This window comes from Ictalurus furcatus, chromosome 13 (genome assembly GCF_023375685.1).
Source record: "Ictalurus furcatus strain D&B chromosome 13, Billie_1.0, whole genome shotgun sequence".
Lineage (NCBI taxonomy): Eukaryota > Metazoa > Chordata > Actinopteri > Siluriformes > Ictaluridae > Ictalurus > Ictalurus furcatus.
In genome coordinates this window covers 24,582,572-24,603,053 of record NC_071267.1, presented here as the reverse complement: position 1 = coordinate 24,603,053, position 20,482 = coordinate 24,582,572, and the positions used below count along the sequence as shown (strand labels likewise).

General features: G+C 39.5%; 1 protein-coding gene across 1 annotated transcript in view; it reads right to left on the bottom strand.

Annotated features, from left to right (window-relative positions):
- Nucleotides 1-263: 263 nt before the first annotated feature.
- The window catches only part of LOC128616579 (heparan sulfate glucosamine 3-O-sulfotransferase 3A1), a 48,594-nt gene continuing 28,375 nt past the window's right edge, over nt 264-20,482 (bottom strand). Inside the window, exon 2 of the mRNA XM_053639184.1 lies at nt 264-3,322. Within this exon, the coding sequence (XP_053495159.1) occupies nt 2,701-3,322 (622 nt within the window). The 3' untranslated portion in view covers nt 264-2,700. The remainder of the gene's footprint in view (nt 3,323-20,482) is intronic.

Genomic DNA, 20,482 nt, shown 5'->3' with positions numbered 1-20,482 from the left:
AGGATGAAATGAATATTCTACTATCTATTAACATTTAAAACTGATGTTCTATAGCAATTATTTTCCAGTGGTTTAGTCTTAGATGTCACTCTGACTGCTTTACTATGTCCGTCCTGACTTTGAATTATTATGAATTGTTATGAACAGTCACCCATTTCATTCCTATTCTTTCTTATAGAGCAGGTTTGGTTTAGTTTACCCCTACGTGTTCATTAATACATTGACTAACAAACATGTACTAACATGTACTTAAGGTGGTCGTTATTCACGCATGAATACATAAGGCTCACATCGTAGTTAAGGTTCGCTCATCATTAGTTCATGATTAATACATGCCTTAACTCGTCATTAGTTCATATTTCAGTAAGTATTAATTCAGGTATTAATGCGTGATTATTCATGGACTGTTATTGTAAAGTGTTACCCAAGTATGTACTGTATGTTAGAATAAAAAAAGAGTATGTATTAAACCTGAATATTAGTTAAGCACTATAAAAGGAGACTCGTGCTGTTTCTTTATATTATTAAACATATTTTTCATTTTATTAAAAGTGTGCTTCATAAAAAAAAAAAATAATAATAATAATAAAAAAAAACAAATCCATAAGAGTTTAAATTAAACCAGCAAAAAAAACAGCAACACATGATTGATAATATTGCAAAGAAAAATTTCACTTGCATTGCTCTCTCGAAATTGTCATTGAAAAGGTTGCAGAATGAGTGAGTGCTCCCTTGAGGCACTGTAAATTTATGACACACACACACACACACACACATACACATTCATTCACAACCCACAGCAGCATCGTGTGTGACGCGATGAGAAATAATACAACAGAAACAATGTGGGCTTGTTCGGTGCAACACAAACCATCAGAGTGAGACCATGTTCAACAACAACACACACACACACACGTCATTGGCATTAAAAACAAATAACTCAGAAACTGCACCAACTGTGAAATGAGAAATATGGTACGGAGTGTAAAGGAAACAAATATTTGGACCATATAGACCATGATACAGAATTCAGATTCAGGTGAGAAAGACGTGTGTTGTAAGGTAGAAAATAAAACGATCAGGTAACATTCCGCACTCAAAACTCAACCGTTGAGGACAGACCTCAGAGCGGATTATTAAAAATATCTATACTTGTGGGCTTACATGTTTTCTTTTTGAAAATAAATATATTTTTAAAATAGTTTTTGATATATTCTTTTGATCTTGTTTTATTGCAAATCTTTACAAGCAGCTTGGTAGTTAATAAAATTACGGTAAAATTGTATTGAACACTTTTTTTTTTTTTTTTCTTTTTCATAATTGTTCATGGGAAATGATGCATAGTTCTATGGAAATCCAGAAATTTGACAAAATCCGAAAAGATCAAAGCGCTGATGATGTTTCAGTGCATTAGAGTTAACCAGAGGTTCTGAACATCAGTGCGGAGGACCCACTGACCGACACAATTTTTCAGCCTGGGAATGGAGTTTCCATGTTTTCCCCATGTCTATGTGGGTTTACTCTGGGTTCTCTGGTTTTCTCCAATGTCATTCCTGCTTCATGGCGAATGTTCCTGGGTGTTATGTCCGTAATGAGCCACCAAGGGTGTTGAGGTTAGGGAGAACTTCAGCTGTGAGGGCATGGGCTGTCCAGGGCTCGAGTTGAGAACCTCTGGAGTAAAACGACATCCTCACCTACAGCACATCTGGATAATCTGGACTGGACTGGACATTAATAAAGAATTGCATAGGTCTCTGTTGCTGATATGATCAAGGATATACACTTAACCCACATGTTCTGTTCATCGGATGTCCCATTCACCCAGACCATCATTTTAACTTTTATACATATAAAATTGTAAAAATTCATTAGACATTAATTAGAAATTAATAACAAAAAAATTAAACATCCAATATACATTAATCTCAATTATTTCCTATAATACAACATTATCATATACCATACACCCATACAAGTTTTAAAACGTTTCCATCTAGCACCCTTAAAATTTGGTCTGTTCCTCAAGCTTTTGTTGCAAGTAAAATCCTACAATGGAGGGTTCCCTTTAAATAAGGTTCTAAGTAGATCCTATTTAGGAAGCTAAGGGTCCTCTATCCAAACTCTCCAAACGATCCAAAGAACCTCTGAGAAACCCATTTTCCCAAGAGCGCTTTAAGGGAAACCTTCTGAGGGCTGGTTGGTGTGCACAAGAGGGAATATTAATAAGACAGGAAAGAAATATGAAAGTGACTAAAATGATAACGGACAGGCACGTTTAACACTTTTACTTCACCTTCTTACTTTCTTACACCCATTATAGTAATTGGGCCAAACACATCGTTTTTAAGTTGTAAGTGATCCAAACTGTTTTGTCATTTTCATCCAAACAGAATTTTTCAAATGGTGTTACCTACTCGTTACTGAAACTGAGGCAAATGCATAAGGGGCAGTGGTGTTTTATTGATTAAGGTTCTGTGTTAATGACTGGGATCACCATGCTGCCACTATTGGACCCTCTGTTTGGATAAAAGTGTAGGACGGATACATAAATTAAAATATTATCAATGCATAATAGACACATTTTGAGCTGAATAGAACATAAGGGTCAACTAATCTTCCTTTCTATATTGGTGTATTTCTTGTACTGAGTGGAACTGCAAGCAATCATAGTGTGTGGTCTTTCCTCACACTTCACAAAAATCAATCATCCCAACCAAATATCCTTCCTGTCATCTGGTAGAACTTCATATTAAAGGGCCGATAGAAGTCTCGTAACCTCTGCACCACCGCGGGGTTGATGTTGGGGTGTGGTCGGCCTTTGGTTTTGCCCAGACAGTGAGGCTTGCTGCTTCCTTCAGCCTTCTTCAGGCATGGAAAGCCCTTGGTCTGATTGAAATAGAAGTGTTTGTCGGTGATGATCCGCTTGAGGCCCAGGAAGTCCTGCACTCGGCCGAGCTCTCCAGCTGGGTCACTGATCAGCCGTTCGCCGCTCACAAACAGGATCTGACGCATGGGGAAGAACTGGAGCCAGTTGTCTAGGTGCTTGGAGTAGATGCCGATCTGGATGGCACTCCACGAGGTGTCGATAAGGCCTGTAGTCCTGTTTTTGAACGTCAGGCTCTCAAAGGAGGGAATGTCTGGCTTTTTGGACAGTGTCTGTGTGTAGTCTGAGATGGCCCTGGTGACCGGATCCCTCACCACCACTATGAGCTTGGTGGACCGTGACATGGAGTAGATCCGAGCTGGAGCTTCAGGGGTCACAAAGTAACTGGGTGTCTTCTCCATGGTGATCTGACCATCCAGGGTCTTGGGCATCAGGTCTCTAAAGATAGGAGAAAGGAAGAGTCAGGAACCATTGACTGCCAACTCAAACCACTTACCATGTAATGACTGTAACAATCAATCCGATAGGAATACCAAAGTTTAAAACAGTTTAGCAATCCATCAAATTGGAAAACCAAAACTGCAAAGGGTCTAATAATTAATCTGGTTAAAATACCATGCAAAGGATGTAACAGTCATTCTAATAAGAATAGCAAAAGTGCAAAGACTTTAACAATATGGTAGGAATACAAAATTTTACAATTTTGTTTGCAAAGTTCTTTTAACCCTCACCTGCTTCAGTGCTAGCATTTCCTCCAAGCTTGGACATGTAAAGTAGATCATGTCATTGTACGGTACATATGCAATTCTATAGCATAAATAGTGGCTATCCTTTTTTGACTCCAGAAAGCAAGCAGGATTCCACATCAGCAGCTTAAACTGACAGTGATCAATCAACAAACTAATGGACGATTGCCAATAATTATTGAGTCCCATTGCGGAGAGTGGATTAAGTGTGGTGTGACACTGACACACGAGCAGATTCTTTCCAGATGATCTATGAGCCGAATGACCTCTGCCAAGACAGGAGAGCCAGAGAATTTCCAACTAAAGCTCCTGTGGACCTTGGGACACACCTCCCCAGAGCCTTTTACAAACACCCTTCCATCACGGGCAAAGCCTGGGTTTCTCTCACACCACACCAAGTCTGCTCTTTCATATTCCACTAAGACTACATCTGCTGAACTCCAAAATATACATGGCTGGCCAGTTCTCTTGCAGTAGCGCTGGGTAAATATCATTTTCAGCAATATTGATTTACAAAGCAGGCGTTGATGCTATTGGACAAATAACCTCAGATTCACTTTAGAGCCACAGTCTATAGAAATGATCGATGTCTAGCAGATGCTGTCATGGTAGATACTTAGTTTCAGTGATGAAAGAATTCTGGTCATGAGAAACGTCAACACATCGGAGAATCCATCAAAAGCAGTGAAACTGTCCAGAGGGAAGAGACGTAATATTTGGCTCGTGCTTTTATTCAAACTTTGGTTTGACCTCAGAGGTTTAAAAGAAAGAAAAAGGCTAATCTATTAGTCTATGATGGACAGCCTCTGTCTCTTGCTAACTCTCTCCTGTCTGCCCCTGTCCTAGTCATTCATTTTTGCACTCTATCAGTCTTGTTCACTCATTTGTTCTCTTTTTCTCCTCTCTCTCGGCTGCCCTCCAGGACAGTGACCTGAACCGAAGAGAATAAAATCCATATATTAACAATTTATAACCCTCATATACAGCAATTAGGGCATGACAAGAATTTCCCTTTTACAGCCCAAGTACAAAATGCATCCCTCAATTATTCATCCCATTCCACTCAGCATTGGGGTTAGGGCTCGACAAAATGGCCCCCTTGCCCCCTATAGCAAGTACAGTTTAGAGGCCATAAGAGCATTAGTGAGTCAAGGTCAGAGGCATCATCGAGGCCCTCTGGTCTAACTGAAGAGATTCTCTGCATGTGTGGCACCACACACCCCACCCGTGTCCCTCAGCAAAGAGTGTGTATGTGCAGCGACTTTGAGAGTTTTCGGAGTGTGACAGCTAGTGTTTATCTGCCGCACAGCTGGGATGGTAAACCGTCGTGCTCGGATGAATACACAAGCTGTTGGAATGAGGTAGGAGAACTGCAAATCTCGACTTAATGGAGAGCAGGAGAAGGTGTTTGTTCTGCAATGTTTTAAACAGCCGGGCTTTTAGAGGGACGCGGTAATGTGACACAAAACACATGCTCTGTCACCATCTGTTGAAATCATAAATAAGACATGAACTTCGATGACTTGTCTCATTTGTTTACACGGCTAGGTCAGGACACGGATACAGTCTAGTCTCGAACTAAATCCCATTCTAAGTGGCGGGTTTCTAAAACAAAGGGGTGTCTACTTAAAAGACCATATGATGTTCAATATCAATGCATAATAAATATAAAATGAAAAATACACATAAAAAGGTACACATGTGCTAGCTGCTGCTTTTCTTCACACACAGATTCACCCAAAGAAAACTTGCTGGTTTATTATCTGACCATTTGTATTGTTTTGGTTTCAAACTGCTGGAGTATATTTGTTCATTCGTGCTTATGTAGAAACATTTATTTAGGTTCTTATAGGAAAACGGAGCCTGAAGCAATATTTATCAATTTCATTCTGCTTAAATTTTCTATTTTCTTTTTTTTTTTTTACAAGACAATTTTTGGCATTTAATAAATTACTGAAGTCCCACCCTAGACCATATCCTACTGGATACATTCTACTGAATTTTTAATGAAAACAGTGTAATTTTATTTTTTTTTACACGTTTTTGTAATGGTTATCAATTAATGAAAGGTTTTTCTGCACTGTAAAACCGGATAAGTTCACTGAACTCCAAAAATTTGAGGAAACTAATTACCTCGCAATTTTTAAGATGATAAATCAATTTCTTTAAGCCGAATGCACTTAAATATAACAAGTCTGAGTTCAATTTTTGTTATATTTAAGTGTATTTGGTCTAAAGAAATTGATTTATCAACTTAAACATTTCGAGGTAATAAGTTTCCTCAAATATTTGGAGTTAAATGAACTTATCCGGTTTTACAAGAGTGCTGTGGTTGTACAGTGGGTAGCGTTGCTGCCTCACAGATCTCGGGGTCCCCGGGTTTGATCTTAAACTCGGCTTACTGTCTGTGCTGAGTTTCACATGTTCTCCCAATGTCCGTCTGGGTTTCCTCCAGGTTCTCTGGTTTCCTTCCACCTCCCAAAAACATTCCAGTAGACAGACTGGCTACACTAAATTGCCCCTTACGTAAATGTGTATTAGCACCCCAATCAGGGTGTTCCTGGGAAAGGGTCCAGATCCACTGCAACCCTGTGCAGGACAAAAGTAGATAGATTAATGAATGAATGAATGAATGAATGAATGAATTAATGAACCCAAATGCCTAGAGGTGTGTTTGACAGACACCAAAATGTCCTTCTGAAAGCAGCCTTAGCTTTGACAAGTGGGAGTTCATGCCTGCATCCTGAGCACAGGAGATTCAGAGAGAAAGAGAGCAAAAGAAAAATGACATTGTGCCAAAAGAAATTAAAATGGTTATATAACATGGGCTGCACTTCATCTCCGCTCACAAGGTGTTCGAAGGCCATGGTACTTGGATAAAAATAACACGAAGCCTTGGTTATTTTCATCAGAGTTGTACGTGTGGACAGCAGTGATGTAACAGGCGCCTCTGTGATCTGATCACGAGCCAGATCCTACTCTGTTAGTCAGGTGTGCTCAGGAATGACAGTTACAGCACTCTGTCATGTTAAGACACGAGGCTCAGACATGGAACTCGACCGCTCTATGGATCTGTAAGTGGCAGACAGTAAAGTCAAGCCTTCCTTTCTCCGAGTTCCCAGGAATATGATATTAAAGGATGGAAATCACTAGAAATGTCTGGAGTCGATGATGAAGCTCATGTAAATACTGCTGATGAGTTAGAGCTCTGATTCTTGATCCAAGCCACAATAAAAGCAGGCCTGATTTGGCAATCTTCAACATGTATCATTAGGAAAACCGTGAGCCATCCAAAAGTGGATGGCAGCTGAATTAAAGGATAATCTAATGCACACTGTTGTGTGATCATCATTGATGTGAATGTCAGGACATTGATGGGTGGAGAACTGTTCCTGATGAAGCTAGCACCATTTTCTGCACGCTGCTGATCCAAAAGGGACAACCACCCACCAATCCAAAATCTTACATCGAACCTCTTAATAAAATAAACAGTAACCTCTGCAGAAGTAGTCTTTAATATTTAATAAGCTACATCTTGCTTGTTTAGTCGGTGCACCATCACTTTTGTGTACAGTAGAACCCGATAGGGAGTGCAATCAAAATATCAAAAATTCATAAAGAGGGTCATACTTCAGGGATACTGATTTCCAGTCTGTGGATTTATCCCTCCAGCCTGTGGCTTTATCTGTCCAGTCTGCTTCTTAGGACCAGTCTGGGGCTTCTGTCATCCACCCATGAGCTTTGTTTGCCTATCTTGGGGCTACTACTGTTCCTTCTATCCTGTTTCTATAGTCCAGTTTTTGTAGTGCTTCTTCTGTCCATCCTGGGGTTCCTTCTGTCCAGACTGGGGCCTCTTTTGCCTGGCTCTGGACCTCTTCTGCTCAGCCTGGTACTTCTATGTTGCTTCCATCCTGTTCCTACAGTCCAGTTCCAGCATAGCTTCTTCTATCCATCCTGGGGTTCCTTCTGTCCAGACTGGGGCCTCTTTTGCCTGGCTCTGGACCTCTTCTGCTCAGCCTGGTACTTCTATGTTGCTTCCATCCTGTTCCTACAGTCCAGTTCCAGCATAGCTTCTTCTATCCATCCTGCGGTTCCTTTTGTCCAGTCTGGAGCCTCTTTTGCCTGGCTCTGGGCCTCTTCTGTTCAGCATGGGGCTTCTTTGTCCAACCTGGGGCTTCTGTTGTCCACCTTGGGACTGCTAATGTACAGCCTGGGGCCTCTGTTTTCCAGCTCAGGGTTTCTGTCGTCCACTCTTGAGCTTCTTCTGTCCAGTCTGGGGCTTCTTAGTCCAGCCTCAGGGCTTCTGCCATACAACCTGGGTTTATTACATGATGTTACAAGAATGTCTAAACAGTATGACACTAGGCTAATTATTACTCTGAATTTTTCATACTGCACAATGAGATTTTATGTAAAACTAAATAGTGACAAATGAAATTGCAATCTACACCACTACAGTCTCACTCGCCTGCTTTGTGCCATGTGTTTTTACTCTATTCACTGTAGTTTACCCTAACAGTCTTTGTCTTGACTCTAGTATGACATTTATTAAGATTTATGATTTGTCCTAAGAAAGCATTAAAACTGACTACTTGTGTATCAAGTCGCATAATTGTGTACTGTTCAGTGCGTAAGTGTCGAGTAAGTCCACATTGAGAAATACCTGTACATAAAAAGGTTGTTGGCTGAGCTAAGCTAATCCAAAAAGCTACAGTAAGCAATATGCTGTAGCATTTCTACTGTCAGTTCCTTTAGTTATAAAACGATTAGTATGTGCACATTAAACTTTAAATTATGGTATGCAATTTGAGACGCCCCCATGACCATGACCAAGATAATGCCATTAAGAAGATGATGGAAAGAATCAATGTTTGAAACAAGGTGTTAAAACAAATGATTGAAGTGTCAAATTATTAATGAAGTACACTGTAGTATGTACCCATTCGAACGCATGCTAGCCACTCACGTTACGTCACGTAATTACTGAGGAAATAATCTGAAATTACGTCTACAAAATGAATGTGTTCACGCGGGTCTGAAACTGAAAGTGCCCTATTAAAAGAGTGGTCTATTTCTTAGGGGAAAAGGGACAGAGAGACAAAAGAAGCTGTATTTAAGCAGCCTGAAAAAGATTTAATCGCTAAATAAACTCTTCATAAACACACAATGGTTCCAAAATGACAAAAGTCAAGTGAGCAAATCCAAGCACAAGTAAAGGAAGTGAAATAAAAAGCGAAAGAGACAGAAAGTAGGATGATGGACAGACTCAGCAGGGAACCCCAAGTTACAGCTCTGTTTCCCCGCGGGCCCCTTGGCACTGAACACACACAGCCTTTTCTAAACGGTGCTTTATTGGCGGTGTAGGTGATGTAACAGATGAAGGAGTTTGGCTTCCAAGCGCAGGAGATTTACAGCCTTTTCCAGAGAAACCTTTCAAGTCTTCTTTACGCTGCTGGACTACGACTCCCAGTGCACGCTGCTGCGACGGAGCCAGGAACCGGGCCTTCGCTGTGAAGGTTCAGGAGGAGGTCTGACACATACCAAGCCAAACTTTTAGGCCTGATTTTGCTCTAAGATACACTTTTTTTGACAACCATCATAAATAGCTGAAAATCTGACTAAGCAAGTTGCTTCCACAAATGAATCTATTCTGGCTTTTTCCTATTTGGATTGGACTATAAGAACACGGTTCCTTAAGAGTTCTGTGGATGTCTAGTGGTTATAGATCGTCTAAAGAGGTTCTACTTGGAAACGAGAAATCCTCTGTTGATGGTTTGTATATAGAACCGTTCTTCAAGAAACCAACCAACCAAACAAACGAACAACAACAACAAAAAAAAATGTAAAATGCTAGAATTAACCTCTTTTTAAGATAAAAAATTTGGAGATTTGGAAATACCATGTTTCCTCGTGAACTACACAATATAGGATGGAAAGAAAAGATGGAATCAAGCATGGAAAGTGATACTGATTTGTAATCAGTAGATATATCCAGATATAGCCAGTAAAAATGATTTGTTTGAAAATGGGTGAGAAAAAAAAAAACCATAATGCTACGTTTGGAAATGAAAAAAAAAAATTGAATGTTAAAAGTCATCATATTGTTAATAATGGAATTTAAACACAATTAGATTTATAGCTTCGAATATTAATTCATTAATCCATATTTAGCAAGTGCTTTATCCTGGTCATGGTCATGGTGGATTAGGAGTACATTCTGGGGAGATACAGGGGAATACACCCTGGACAAGACGCCAGTCCATCACATGACATCATGCACACACACACACACACACATACATTCATACACCCAGGCTACATCCACATTAATCTGGATAAACTTCAAAACATATCTTTTTTTGTTTTCGGCGTTTTTGTCCATCGAAATGCAGCTTTTCGAAAATGCTCTCCCAAGTGGAGAAATTGGAAAATGACGTTTTTGCGCTGTAGGACGTACTGAGAAAACTGACATATTCAAAAACAACAACGTATTTGTAGTCACGTGACCCATTCAACTCGAAACAAACAAGATGGTGGACGATGATGTGCCGCAGTCGTTGTGCCTGCTATCCAGCTAATCCAAGATTCATGTCATTTAATACAACCTTCAGATTACATTTTTAAATAAACACCTGACGGATAATGGCGCAGGTTGAAGCTTCGAATGTTTTTCCGCATGTGGAGTATAGGCATGTGAGCATTTTCAGAAGAGCAATTTTTTGGAAAACGTTTGAAAACACCGGTCTAGACGGAGAGTGTTCTAAAGTGAAAATGCAGTTTCCAGATCTATCCGGGATTAACGTAGATGTAGCCTCGTTCACACCGTAAAAGGGCGATTTAGAAAAGCCAGTTTAGAAAAGCCAGTTCACCTACATGCAGAATTTTTGGATGAACTGGAGAATCTGGAGAAAGCCTACATGGTCATGGGGAAAACATGCAAAACTCCATGTTTAGGATTGAACCAGGGAGCCTGAAGCTGCAAGGTGGCTACACTACACCTTGACATTCGAAGTAGTTTATTTCACATTTTAAAATTCATGGTTTTAAAAATAAAAAAATAAAAATCAAGCCTTTATATTAAAATTGCTTAATCAATCACAAATGGTGATTCAATAATACAGTTTTCAGATACACACACACACACACACACAAAAAAAAAAATTGAATTCAGGTCGCTTACTCCAGTGATCAGATTTGCTCAGACAAATTCGGTTAGCAAAATTCACTTAAAAAAAAATAAAAAATTCAAGTTAAGCAGGCCAAGGCAATCAAGCCCAGAATGAGAGACTGCTCGAATTGGCTAGATATCAGATAACTGCATTCCAGGTTTGATTTAAAAACTTCAAACTGTGACAGCCCTGATTGGGAATAATGGAAAATTCAAACTGTGCAGGTCAAACGATAAACTCTTTATTCAGTATGTCTGAGCTCTGATCTACTGCTCTGTTAAATACAGAACAAAGAGTGTTAAGAGCATGGTGGGAGAAATGTACATCATCTGGGCACTAATCACAAAAGACAAGAGTTCACCAAAGCTGTCTAGCCTGTAGAAAGTCCTGATTCACTTTCCTCGATAAAGCACTAAATTAGGCATAAATATCCCCTACTGCACTTCACTGGCATTCAGAGCACATTACAGTCCAGTAATTGGCTCAATATTTATTTCGGAGGCTTTAGCCTACTGATCCTTTCTACTTCTCTGTCTATGTTCATAGCCCTCGCTGCTCGACGGCCGTTTTCCAGGTCAGTGAACCGCAGTGGAGGTCAGTGCGGCTGTGATTTACTGGAACGGCATCACAGCGTGGGGAAAAATCCGGGTTTGATCATGCGTGTTGTTTATGACTTCCTGTCCAAATCTTTTCCTGTCCTGATACGCACCTGGAAAGACTGGGTGTTAGCATTAGAGTACTAACGCTAATCACTGCTGAGCCACAATCCTGAAGTTTTTTTTTATGGCCTCATTTACTAACATGGATGAAACCTGAATTAAATTTGTTCAGCCAATCACAAAGCTCGCCATATTATATCACCGCTAGTTTTTCCATTTCAGCTTGTAGCGTGCACCACCACAACTATTCACCTAAAGTTAGCTACCTTTCTCTCAAACTCGGCTCATTTTATTACACGATAAATTACTTGACATTGACAACTTTGCTAGTTAATTTGGTTTAATAGTTACTACCAGAGAAGTAACATTTCTATTAGTTAAAGGTAGTTAAAGTTTGTGCAGTGCTGTGTTTAGGTAGCTGGCTAGTTTGTTTTAAATGATAAAGGCTGCAATTAAAAGCATTATTTCATACGGTCCACGGTGTTCAATCAGCCCAAAGAAAAGAAACGAAACACTAATGATATAGTATGATCAAATTTACAATTGGCTAATTAAACTTAACTAAGCACTGCCCTTGTTGAACCTGTAATATCCGTCACTTAAAATCTGGACACGTTTGGTTTTTTTTTTTTGTTTGTTTGTTTTTTACCTGGTTCTATCCAAAATTTGCATTTGTTCATACACAACTAACTGCTGGATTAAAAAAAAAAAAAAAAAGCCTAAAAAAATTGATTTTTCAGGAAAGTGCTTAATATTTGTGGCGCTTATAAGCACCACTTTGCATGCACTTGCTCAGAATGACAACTTTAAACTCTCTCTCTCTCTCTCTCTCTCTCTCTCTCTCTCTCTCTCTCACACACACACACACACACACACACACAATCTTTATACCAATGTCGGTGCTGCTGTTATTTTTGACCCTAACCCTTTACTATTCCCAGGAGCCCCTAGGGCTGTGTTGTGTGTGTGCACATTTCCATACATATTTTCACCATACACTTTCAGCATGTCTCAAAGTGCTTTATTTCACTTATACCACAGCAATTTGCTAACCTTAACTATTATTCATTCTTAAAGAAAAACATGTCATAGTTTTCAACATGTTCATAGCCGTGGAACATCAGCAAAACCCCAAAATCTGTAAACCAATCACCTCCGTTATACCATCTATATTACCTCACCGGCGTTTTTTTTTTTTTTTTTTTTTTTCTTCTCTCCGTCTCTTGAAGTTAATAAGAGAAAGACCACACCTTGTCATGGTACTGAGAAACCTCAAAGTTCAAACTCTGACTTTCTTGTGTTTAACTTTACCTTGACTGTTACAAAGCACTGACACATGAGACTCCTTCCATAAATGTCCAATAGACATCTCTTCACAGAAAACGTCACCATGCCAACAATTACTGTACACATATTATTCCGAAGCAAACACCATACAAGACCCTGTATAAGTTGCTATTATAGATACAATATCATAATATAAAGAGTGAGAGCATTAATATAAACCCGTGATTTGCAGCTGCTGTTACGGAAAATCAATCAACCAATCAGAATCAAGAACTCAACAGAGCCGTGGTGCAAAATTTACATATGGTCATGTGGTTTAAACTCGCCTATGAGTCGCCTATAAGAGCATCGTAGAACAGATTATCACTATAATCACATTCTCAGAACAGAGCAGGAAAGCTAGTTTACTTCAGAGCATTGCCTCCTGATAACCTGATATATTACTGCTTAATGCTCGCTGGTATCTGGGAATAATCTATCGAAATATCTATCAAGATGATATCCACTCTCATAATGATGGGAACCTTGGATGTTTTTTTCTTTTTGTTCTCGCGATCAAACTCCGACAGACGCCATGATCTCTTTCCAACAACCTGACGTATAAGGTCTTCATGACATTTGTTAGAAATACTGGAAGAGTTCTCAGTTCTCTTCACTCTGGAGCTTTCTTGAATGCCACCACACCAACCCACCGCCATTTTTCCACCATTTCCATGCACAAAAAAAAAAAAAAAAAAATGCATATTTCATGGTTTTTGACACTGAATGTGAAGTGCCTTTTGTTATTGTTCCCTCTTTTCACATCAAGCACTACCATGTGTTTGAGTAAAAAAAAAAAAAGATGGAGTTAGCTTTGCAGTGCAGTGGGTACTCATAAATTTCTCAGCGGTGCTCTAAGTCTGTACTTTCCCCAAGTCCCCAGTTTATTGCATAAGGAGGAAAAAAAATAAGTCGTGCTCCTGTGTCGGTTTCGGCTTCGGCCTCGAGGCTGAATTATTCACCTTGAAAGACAGACTGAAAGGGAGGGTGAGGGACAGAAAGACTGAGTCCATCTGAGGACGCTGAAGCTTTTAGACTCGTGGAGGAGGCTGATCGAGAGGAAGAGGAAAAGGAAGTCACACACTTTTTCCTGGAAATGTTTCCTCTTCCAGAAATCAAGGTATTATTGCATCGCTTGCTCTGTTTTAAAACCCTGGAAAAAAAAAAAGCTAGCAAGACCCTCTTGGGAAATGAGCCAAGATGAAGCAAGTGAGCTAAGGGCATCCGAGAGCGATGGAGGATTTATTGCGTCTTACGCTCGTGACCCCCACAGGAAGCAAAACAAACAACGTAAACTTATACTGGTTTAAAGTGAGCCAGTGCTTCTGGTGCTACTTTCGAGAGCTAGTTTTCTTGTGATTCCAGCACACCGTTTGTGTTCATGTTCCTCTGGTTTATCTGGGGACTCGGGATGAGTGTGAGAAGGATGAGAGAGAGCGCCAACATGGTGTCTGCATCACTTTTTAATATCGCTTTGACCCACTTGTTTCTGAAAGCCTTGAAGTTGGAGAAATCGCATAGCATGTGCACAAAGATGGGATTATCTTCACAGACAGCATTTTCTTCTTCACTCTGGCTCTCGCTTAGACTTATTTCTGCCAAGTCAGTGTTGAGAGTCTCAGGAGCTTCAGATAGATAAAACCAAAACTTGGAGCTTAACACCAATCATTCTTGAGGTCTCGAGGTATTTTTTATTTTATTTTTATTTTTTTTTCCCAGTGCTGCTGCTTTCGATGGAAATGTCCAGATGGTGTCTTGACAGAATCTTTTCTCTGTAGTGATTAGGAATCGACTGAAGACGATGAAGATGCTGCAGAGTCTGGAGAAACACAAGCTAAAGATCTGAAAATGTCTTAAATGCAGAACCGAATACCGCATGTTATGACCGTTTGACAAAACGGAGGAGAGTTTTGTGCTCCAGCTGCTTGGGAATGGTTCTATGTTTGATTATCTTCCTTCAAGCTCATATTTAAAGGTCATCAGAGTCATTATGAGGCTTTTCTTTTTTTCTGCCTTTCAGTATTACAGGCTGATGCTGATTAATGCTTAGGAACCATTACTGCTTCATATGGGTGTGTATTAGTGTTTATCTGTGTGTGTGTGTGTGTGTGGAGAAGGGGAGGGGGGATGACTAGGAAGTCCTAATCCGCAGAAGCTTGCAGTGTATAAATATTAGGGTTGAAGCTTCAGAGCAGATTAGCCGTCCATGACTTCAGCAGCTCTGCTGAAAGTGTATTTAAAATGACCAAAAGACAAACAGAAACCCCGTGGAGGGCCGTCTTTAGTGCGAACTAAAGCTGACTTTGGCGATTTGGCTCTGTTTCGATGTCTAAGCAAATTCTGTGCAATTCTTGGATGTTTCAATTCCAATAACTGCACTTACCCCAAACTTTTGCACTCGGCCCAGAGGTGCCCACATTACTAACAACAAAATCCGAGCTGATTTCAGGAAGCATTATTTGTTGTATAATGCTGTTTTTAATTTATTTATTTATAATAAATAAATAAATAACTAAAACCAGCATTATACAACAGATTTGGTTCTGAAATCTGATTGGCCGGAAGCCATAAAACCCTTGATATATGCACACCTTTGAGTTATAACTCTACACAACAACTCTAAAAATCTCCTAATCTTCGTCCATTATGTTATTTTCAAAATAACAACTGGTTTGCAAAAAATCAATCAATATAAAAATTAATAGTCTAGCAAGAAGATTTGCCCGTAACTCTGACATTTAAAATAGCCCTCCTCTATGTTGTGATCGTTGTCAAATTCTTCAGATTATAAACAAAGTTGGTCACATATCCAGAAAAACATCCTCAAATCGTTAAAGAGCCACGACCATATTTAACCGTGGGCATGAGGTACTGTTCCATATGGCTTCCTCTCTGTGTGCGCTAAAACCATCTCTGGTGTTTATTACCAAGAAGCTCTATTTTGGCTTCATCTGACCATAGAACCCGATCCCATTTGAAGTTCCAGTAGTGTCTGGCACACTGAAGATGCTTCCAAACAACTTGTGGTGATGTAGGTGACTTCGGATTGTAGTTTTGGAGACTTTCTGACCACGAGACGCAACTAACTTCTATAATTCTCCAGCTGTGATCCTTGGAGATGTTTTGTCCACTCGAACCGTCCTCTTCACAGTGCGTTGAGACGATATAGACACACGTCCAATTCCAGGTTGATTCATAACATTTCCAGTTGACTGGAACTTCTTAATTATTGCCCTGATGGTGGAAATGGGCATTTTCAATGCTTGTGCTATTTTCTTATAGCCACTTCCCATTGTGTGAAGCTCAACAACCTTTTGCCACACATCACAGCTATATTCCTTGGTCTTACCCATTGTTATGAATGACTAAGGGAATTTGGCTTATGTGTTTCCTCATATTTATACCCCTGTGAAACAGGAAATCATGGTTGAACAATTTCTGGTTTCTAGTCACCCAGGTGTACTAAAAAATATATATCAGTGGGAATATACTTCAAATATATTTTTCTCAGATGAATTCATAGGGGTGCCAGTAATTGGTGCAGACCTATATTTAACAGACATTTTAACAACAACAAAAAAAAACCTGTGTTGTGTTTGCAATTGTTAAATATTGTGGCTGTAGATTTTCATACTGAGAGTATAGAGAAAGAGGGAGGGAGGCAGGACGGCCTGTCTGTGTCATCCTCACACTGGGTGATTTATGTGAGCTGTGTGGTGCCTCTATGTGTGTAACGATGGATTAAAGATGACAGAGACCTTTACAGCACTGTCTCCTGCAGCCATTATCACACTAATATAGCAGCCCCAGGTAGAGACACTGAGGAAACTGCTACAATGGATTAAGAGATAAAACAAGTGCATAGAGACATCCCAACTCTTCTTAATACATACACACGCTATGTTTGGTAATTGACCTTGTTTTTGCTGGACTGCAGTCAGCCAATCAGACAATCCATGTGGCTCTAGTAAAGCAGTAGAAGTTCAAAAGCGTTTGAGATACGTTACTACCGTCTATGGGTCCTGAAACAAAAAAACCCCAGGAACAAAGTTTTTGAATTCCTTAAAAAGTTGCTGGGCTCCTGAAAAAAAAAAAAAAAAAACATTCTTAAGTTCCTGAAAAAGTTCACAGACTCATAAAGAAAATAAATTGGTTCCTAAAATGCCTCAGGCCCTGAAAAGATTCCTGGTATCCCCAAAAAAGTTCATGGGTTCCTTTAAAAATAACCAAGTTCCTGAAAAAAAGTCCTGGACTCCTGGAAAAGTCCCTGGGTCCCAGAACATAGAACCAGGAACTAAGTTCTTGACAAGGATCCTGGACTGCGGAAAAAGTTAAAATTGTGGAGTAAGAGTGTGAGTATCGATTAACAGTTACTACTGGTACATTAGGTTACATTTCTTGTATTCTTTGAATCTCTACTGCTTGAGGTACACCTTTCGATTCAACGCTCATGCCGTGACACCTACGATATAAGTTAAGCTTTGTGAAATGGTGTAAAATTTTGGGTTTGACCAGTCGGCAAAGTTTATGACAGAAAGCTCTGTCTCAGTATGTCATGCTAGACGGAAAAGTACCTACTCTAGATCAGGAACCAAAGGTTTCCTGGAACAACAGTTAAAACCTAAAAAGTTCCCAAGTTCCTCAAAAGAATACTTGGTTCCTGAATACATTGATGTCTATTTTCCTGGACTCCTGAAAAAGTCTATAGATCATGGAACAAAGACGCTGTAACTTAACACGTTAGTTCCTGAAAACGGTCCTGAGTTCCTCAAAAAAAAAAACTCCCTACAGTATTTACCTGAAAATCTTCCTGGACTCCTGAAAATGTCTATGGGTCTTAACACAGCACCAGGAACTAAATTCTTGAAAAGGATCCTGGACTGCTGAAAAAGTTCCTGGATTTCAATGCCTTATATTTAAAGGCCGATAAATAGCTCCGTACCTGTCCGCCACATACTATGAGCCGATTTAGACCTGAATCTGTATCTGAAGTGCACTTCTTCTAAATCTGTGTAGAAACACAATCTACTTTCTGGAACTTAATCCACAGAAACATATTTTACATAATTCTGTTTTCCATTTCTACTTTTAGATTGCGCAGGAGACTGGTCTTACTTCAGCTGGCGTTAGGTTAAATTGCAGAGTAAGGTGAGAGTGTGAGTATCGATTGACATTGATACACACACACACACACACACACACACACACACACACACACACACACACACACTGAGAGCGAGAATAGAATAGGGGAAATCCCTCCTCATTCCCTGCCCTGCTTCTCGCACTCCCGTCCCAGCTGGGGTTCTCCGCTGTAGCAGACGTATAAAAGCTCTCACTGTTCTCTACAAACCCACCTGCCCAGGTGGACTACAGCCAGGAGTGTGTGTGTGTGTGTGTATGTGTGTGTGTGTGTGTTGGCTCTGGCCCTTTGACTAACATGTGGGTAATTCTGAGTTCAGGTTCATTTGCTAGGTATCTGTAACAATACACTGACTTCCAATAACAATCAAAAATTGCCAGAAAATGGGGAAAAAATAGGAAAAATTGAATCCGTGTATAGGAATAAAACATAATGTCATGTTCTATTGTAGAAATAGAACCAGTGATGGGGTGTTGGGTTGTGAAGTGTAGTTACTGTCACCAAGACGTTGATTATTTTCCACTAACAGCACATCTGAAAACGTTTTATTCCTCTTATACCACGGCAATTTGCCAACGATTAATTAATTAATTAATGTATTTATTAAAGTATGGCATATCATAGATTTGATCCGTTTATACTTATGTATATGTATATTATGTTTTGTAATGGCTATGGAACCAGTCACATCCTGTTATCACTAACATTATAACAGATATACCCAGTAAACAGTGGTCTCCTCACAAGCTTCTCTCGAAATGAATAATACAAAAAAATCCAGCTTTACATTTGACCAAGCGACCGCAAAGTCCTCAATCCTGAAGACTTTTCTGTGTTGGAAAACCTTAAGTTATAGCTGTTATAAGTTATAGAGTGTTACAAAGCGCTGACAATGAAAGCGCCTTCAGTAAGTGTTAAATAAAACATCTTCTCACATGAACATTACAGCTTTTAAAAATCTGTTTATCCGCCACATAAGCCCCAAATTGCTGAAATCTATCATCAACTAAATCTAGACTAAAAGAAACATTTACCAAATGACTAGCATTAAAAAAATATATATATAAAAATAAAAAAAAAGCATAACAATATTACGTATTTTCTTCTCAAGACTAAACCCAACTCCATGTTGCCATGCAGACAAAGAACAATATTGTTGCTATGGTTATATCTGGAAGAGCCTCGTTGTTGTTGTGATAAAATTTCCACGCACTGAATCCTATGAATAATTCCTGAGTAGTTCAAATGATTTGGTTAATAACTAAAGGCTTATTTAAACCATTATTTATGCTCATTGTCATGGTTACATTTCATAGTTACATGGTTACACAGTATTAGGAGCACGGATCTACATCAGAGGCAACCTATTGTAAATAAATAACAAACAGCCAGCCAATAATGAGGAGGCCCGAATCAGGCGTCCAATCAGAACCAGGTAGTTTACGCCAGGTTTGTTTACCTGTGCCAAAAATAGACAGGAAAAAAGCGTTCTTCGTTTGACTTGTACAGATGAGTGTAAAAGTTTGCCAACCCTCAGCAGCAACAACAACAACAACAACAACAAAAAAAACACACAAAGAAATTTATTCTACAGCAACAAGGCATTTGATGAGTTTTTACAGATTTTACAGATCTCTAGGTTGTAATATAGAGAGGAGCTCAACATCATGCACATTCTTTTCTTCCTGACCATTTTTGATATAACTACAGATATCATGCACAAAAACCACAGGGGGTGCAAAGATGGAGCAGACTTTTTACACAAGCAAGTGCTTAAATGCCAGCTTTTGACTAGAAGCTACAGTATGTATGCAAATCGGTGGAAGCCAGGAAATGTGCATAAGTATGAGCTCTGACGGCTGTAAATGGCCGGCAGTGTGTAAGAACTGTGAGTGTAGGAAAACTGCCAAAACATTAGCAAGAACTGCTCCATCTAATAGGTAGTCTTGCTATTCAGAGAAGTATATTAAAATATATAAAAAATGCGACATATTTTTTCATTTCTATTTTGAAACTCCAGATCACATCCCCTTAATAACAACTGCTGACTGAGCACTCAAACCTGAACTGCCCAGAAGGGTGTCACATGAGGTTCTCTGTTTTCTAAATGTTACAGGGACTTTATCTACAGTTTGGGGACTTTGTTCTGTACCAAGAGAAATCTAATGAGGAAATATAGCTATAAATAGCGATCTGGGGTCCAAACAGCGCCCTCAGTGGTCAGTTTTTAACCAAGATTCATAGAACACTAGAGAGACTGAAGATAAACATACTCAGGTTTCCTGACAGTAGCTCAAGGCTGACCCTGCTGAAAGCTAAATGGCTGATGGCAGACATGTTTAATAACCCAGTCATCATTAGAAATTCCTTTACAGATTAGCACCAAGATGCAGTATACAAAATTTCAAATCAATCACACGCATGGTTCCTTAGGAACAGTTATTTTGAACTTAACTCCGCCCCCTATAGATGACCATGCCCAAAACTTCTCCCACATCTTCAGAATCTTGTCTTGAGCATGCCTTTCAAGTTTTGTGTGAATCCATACGACCAAT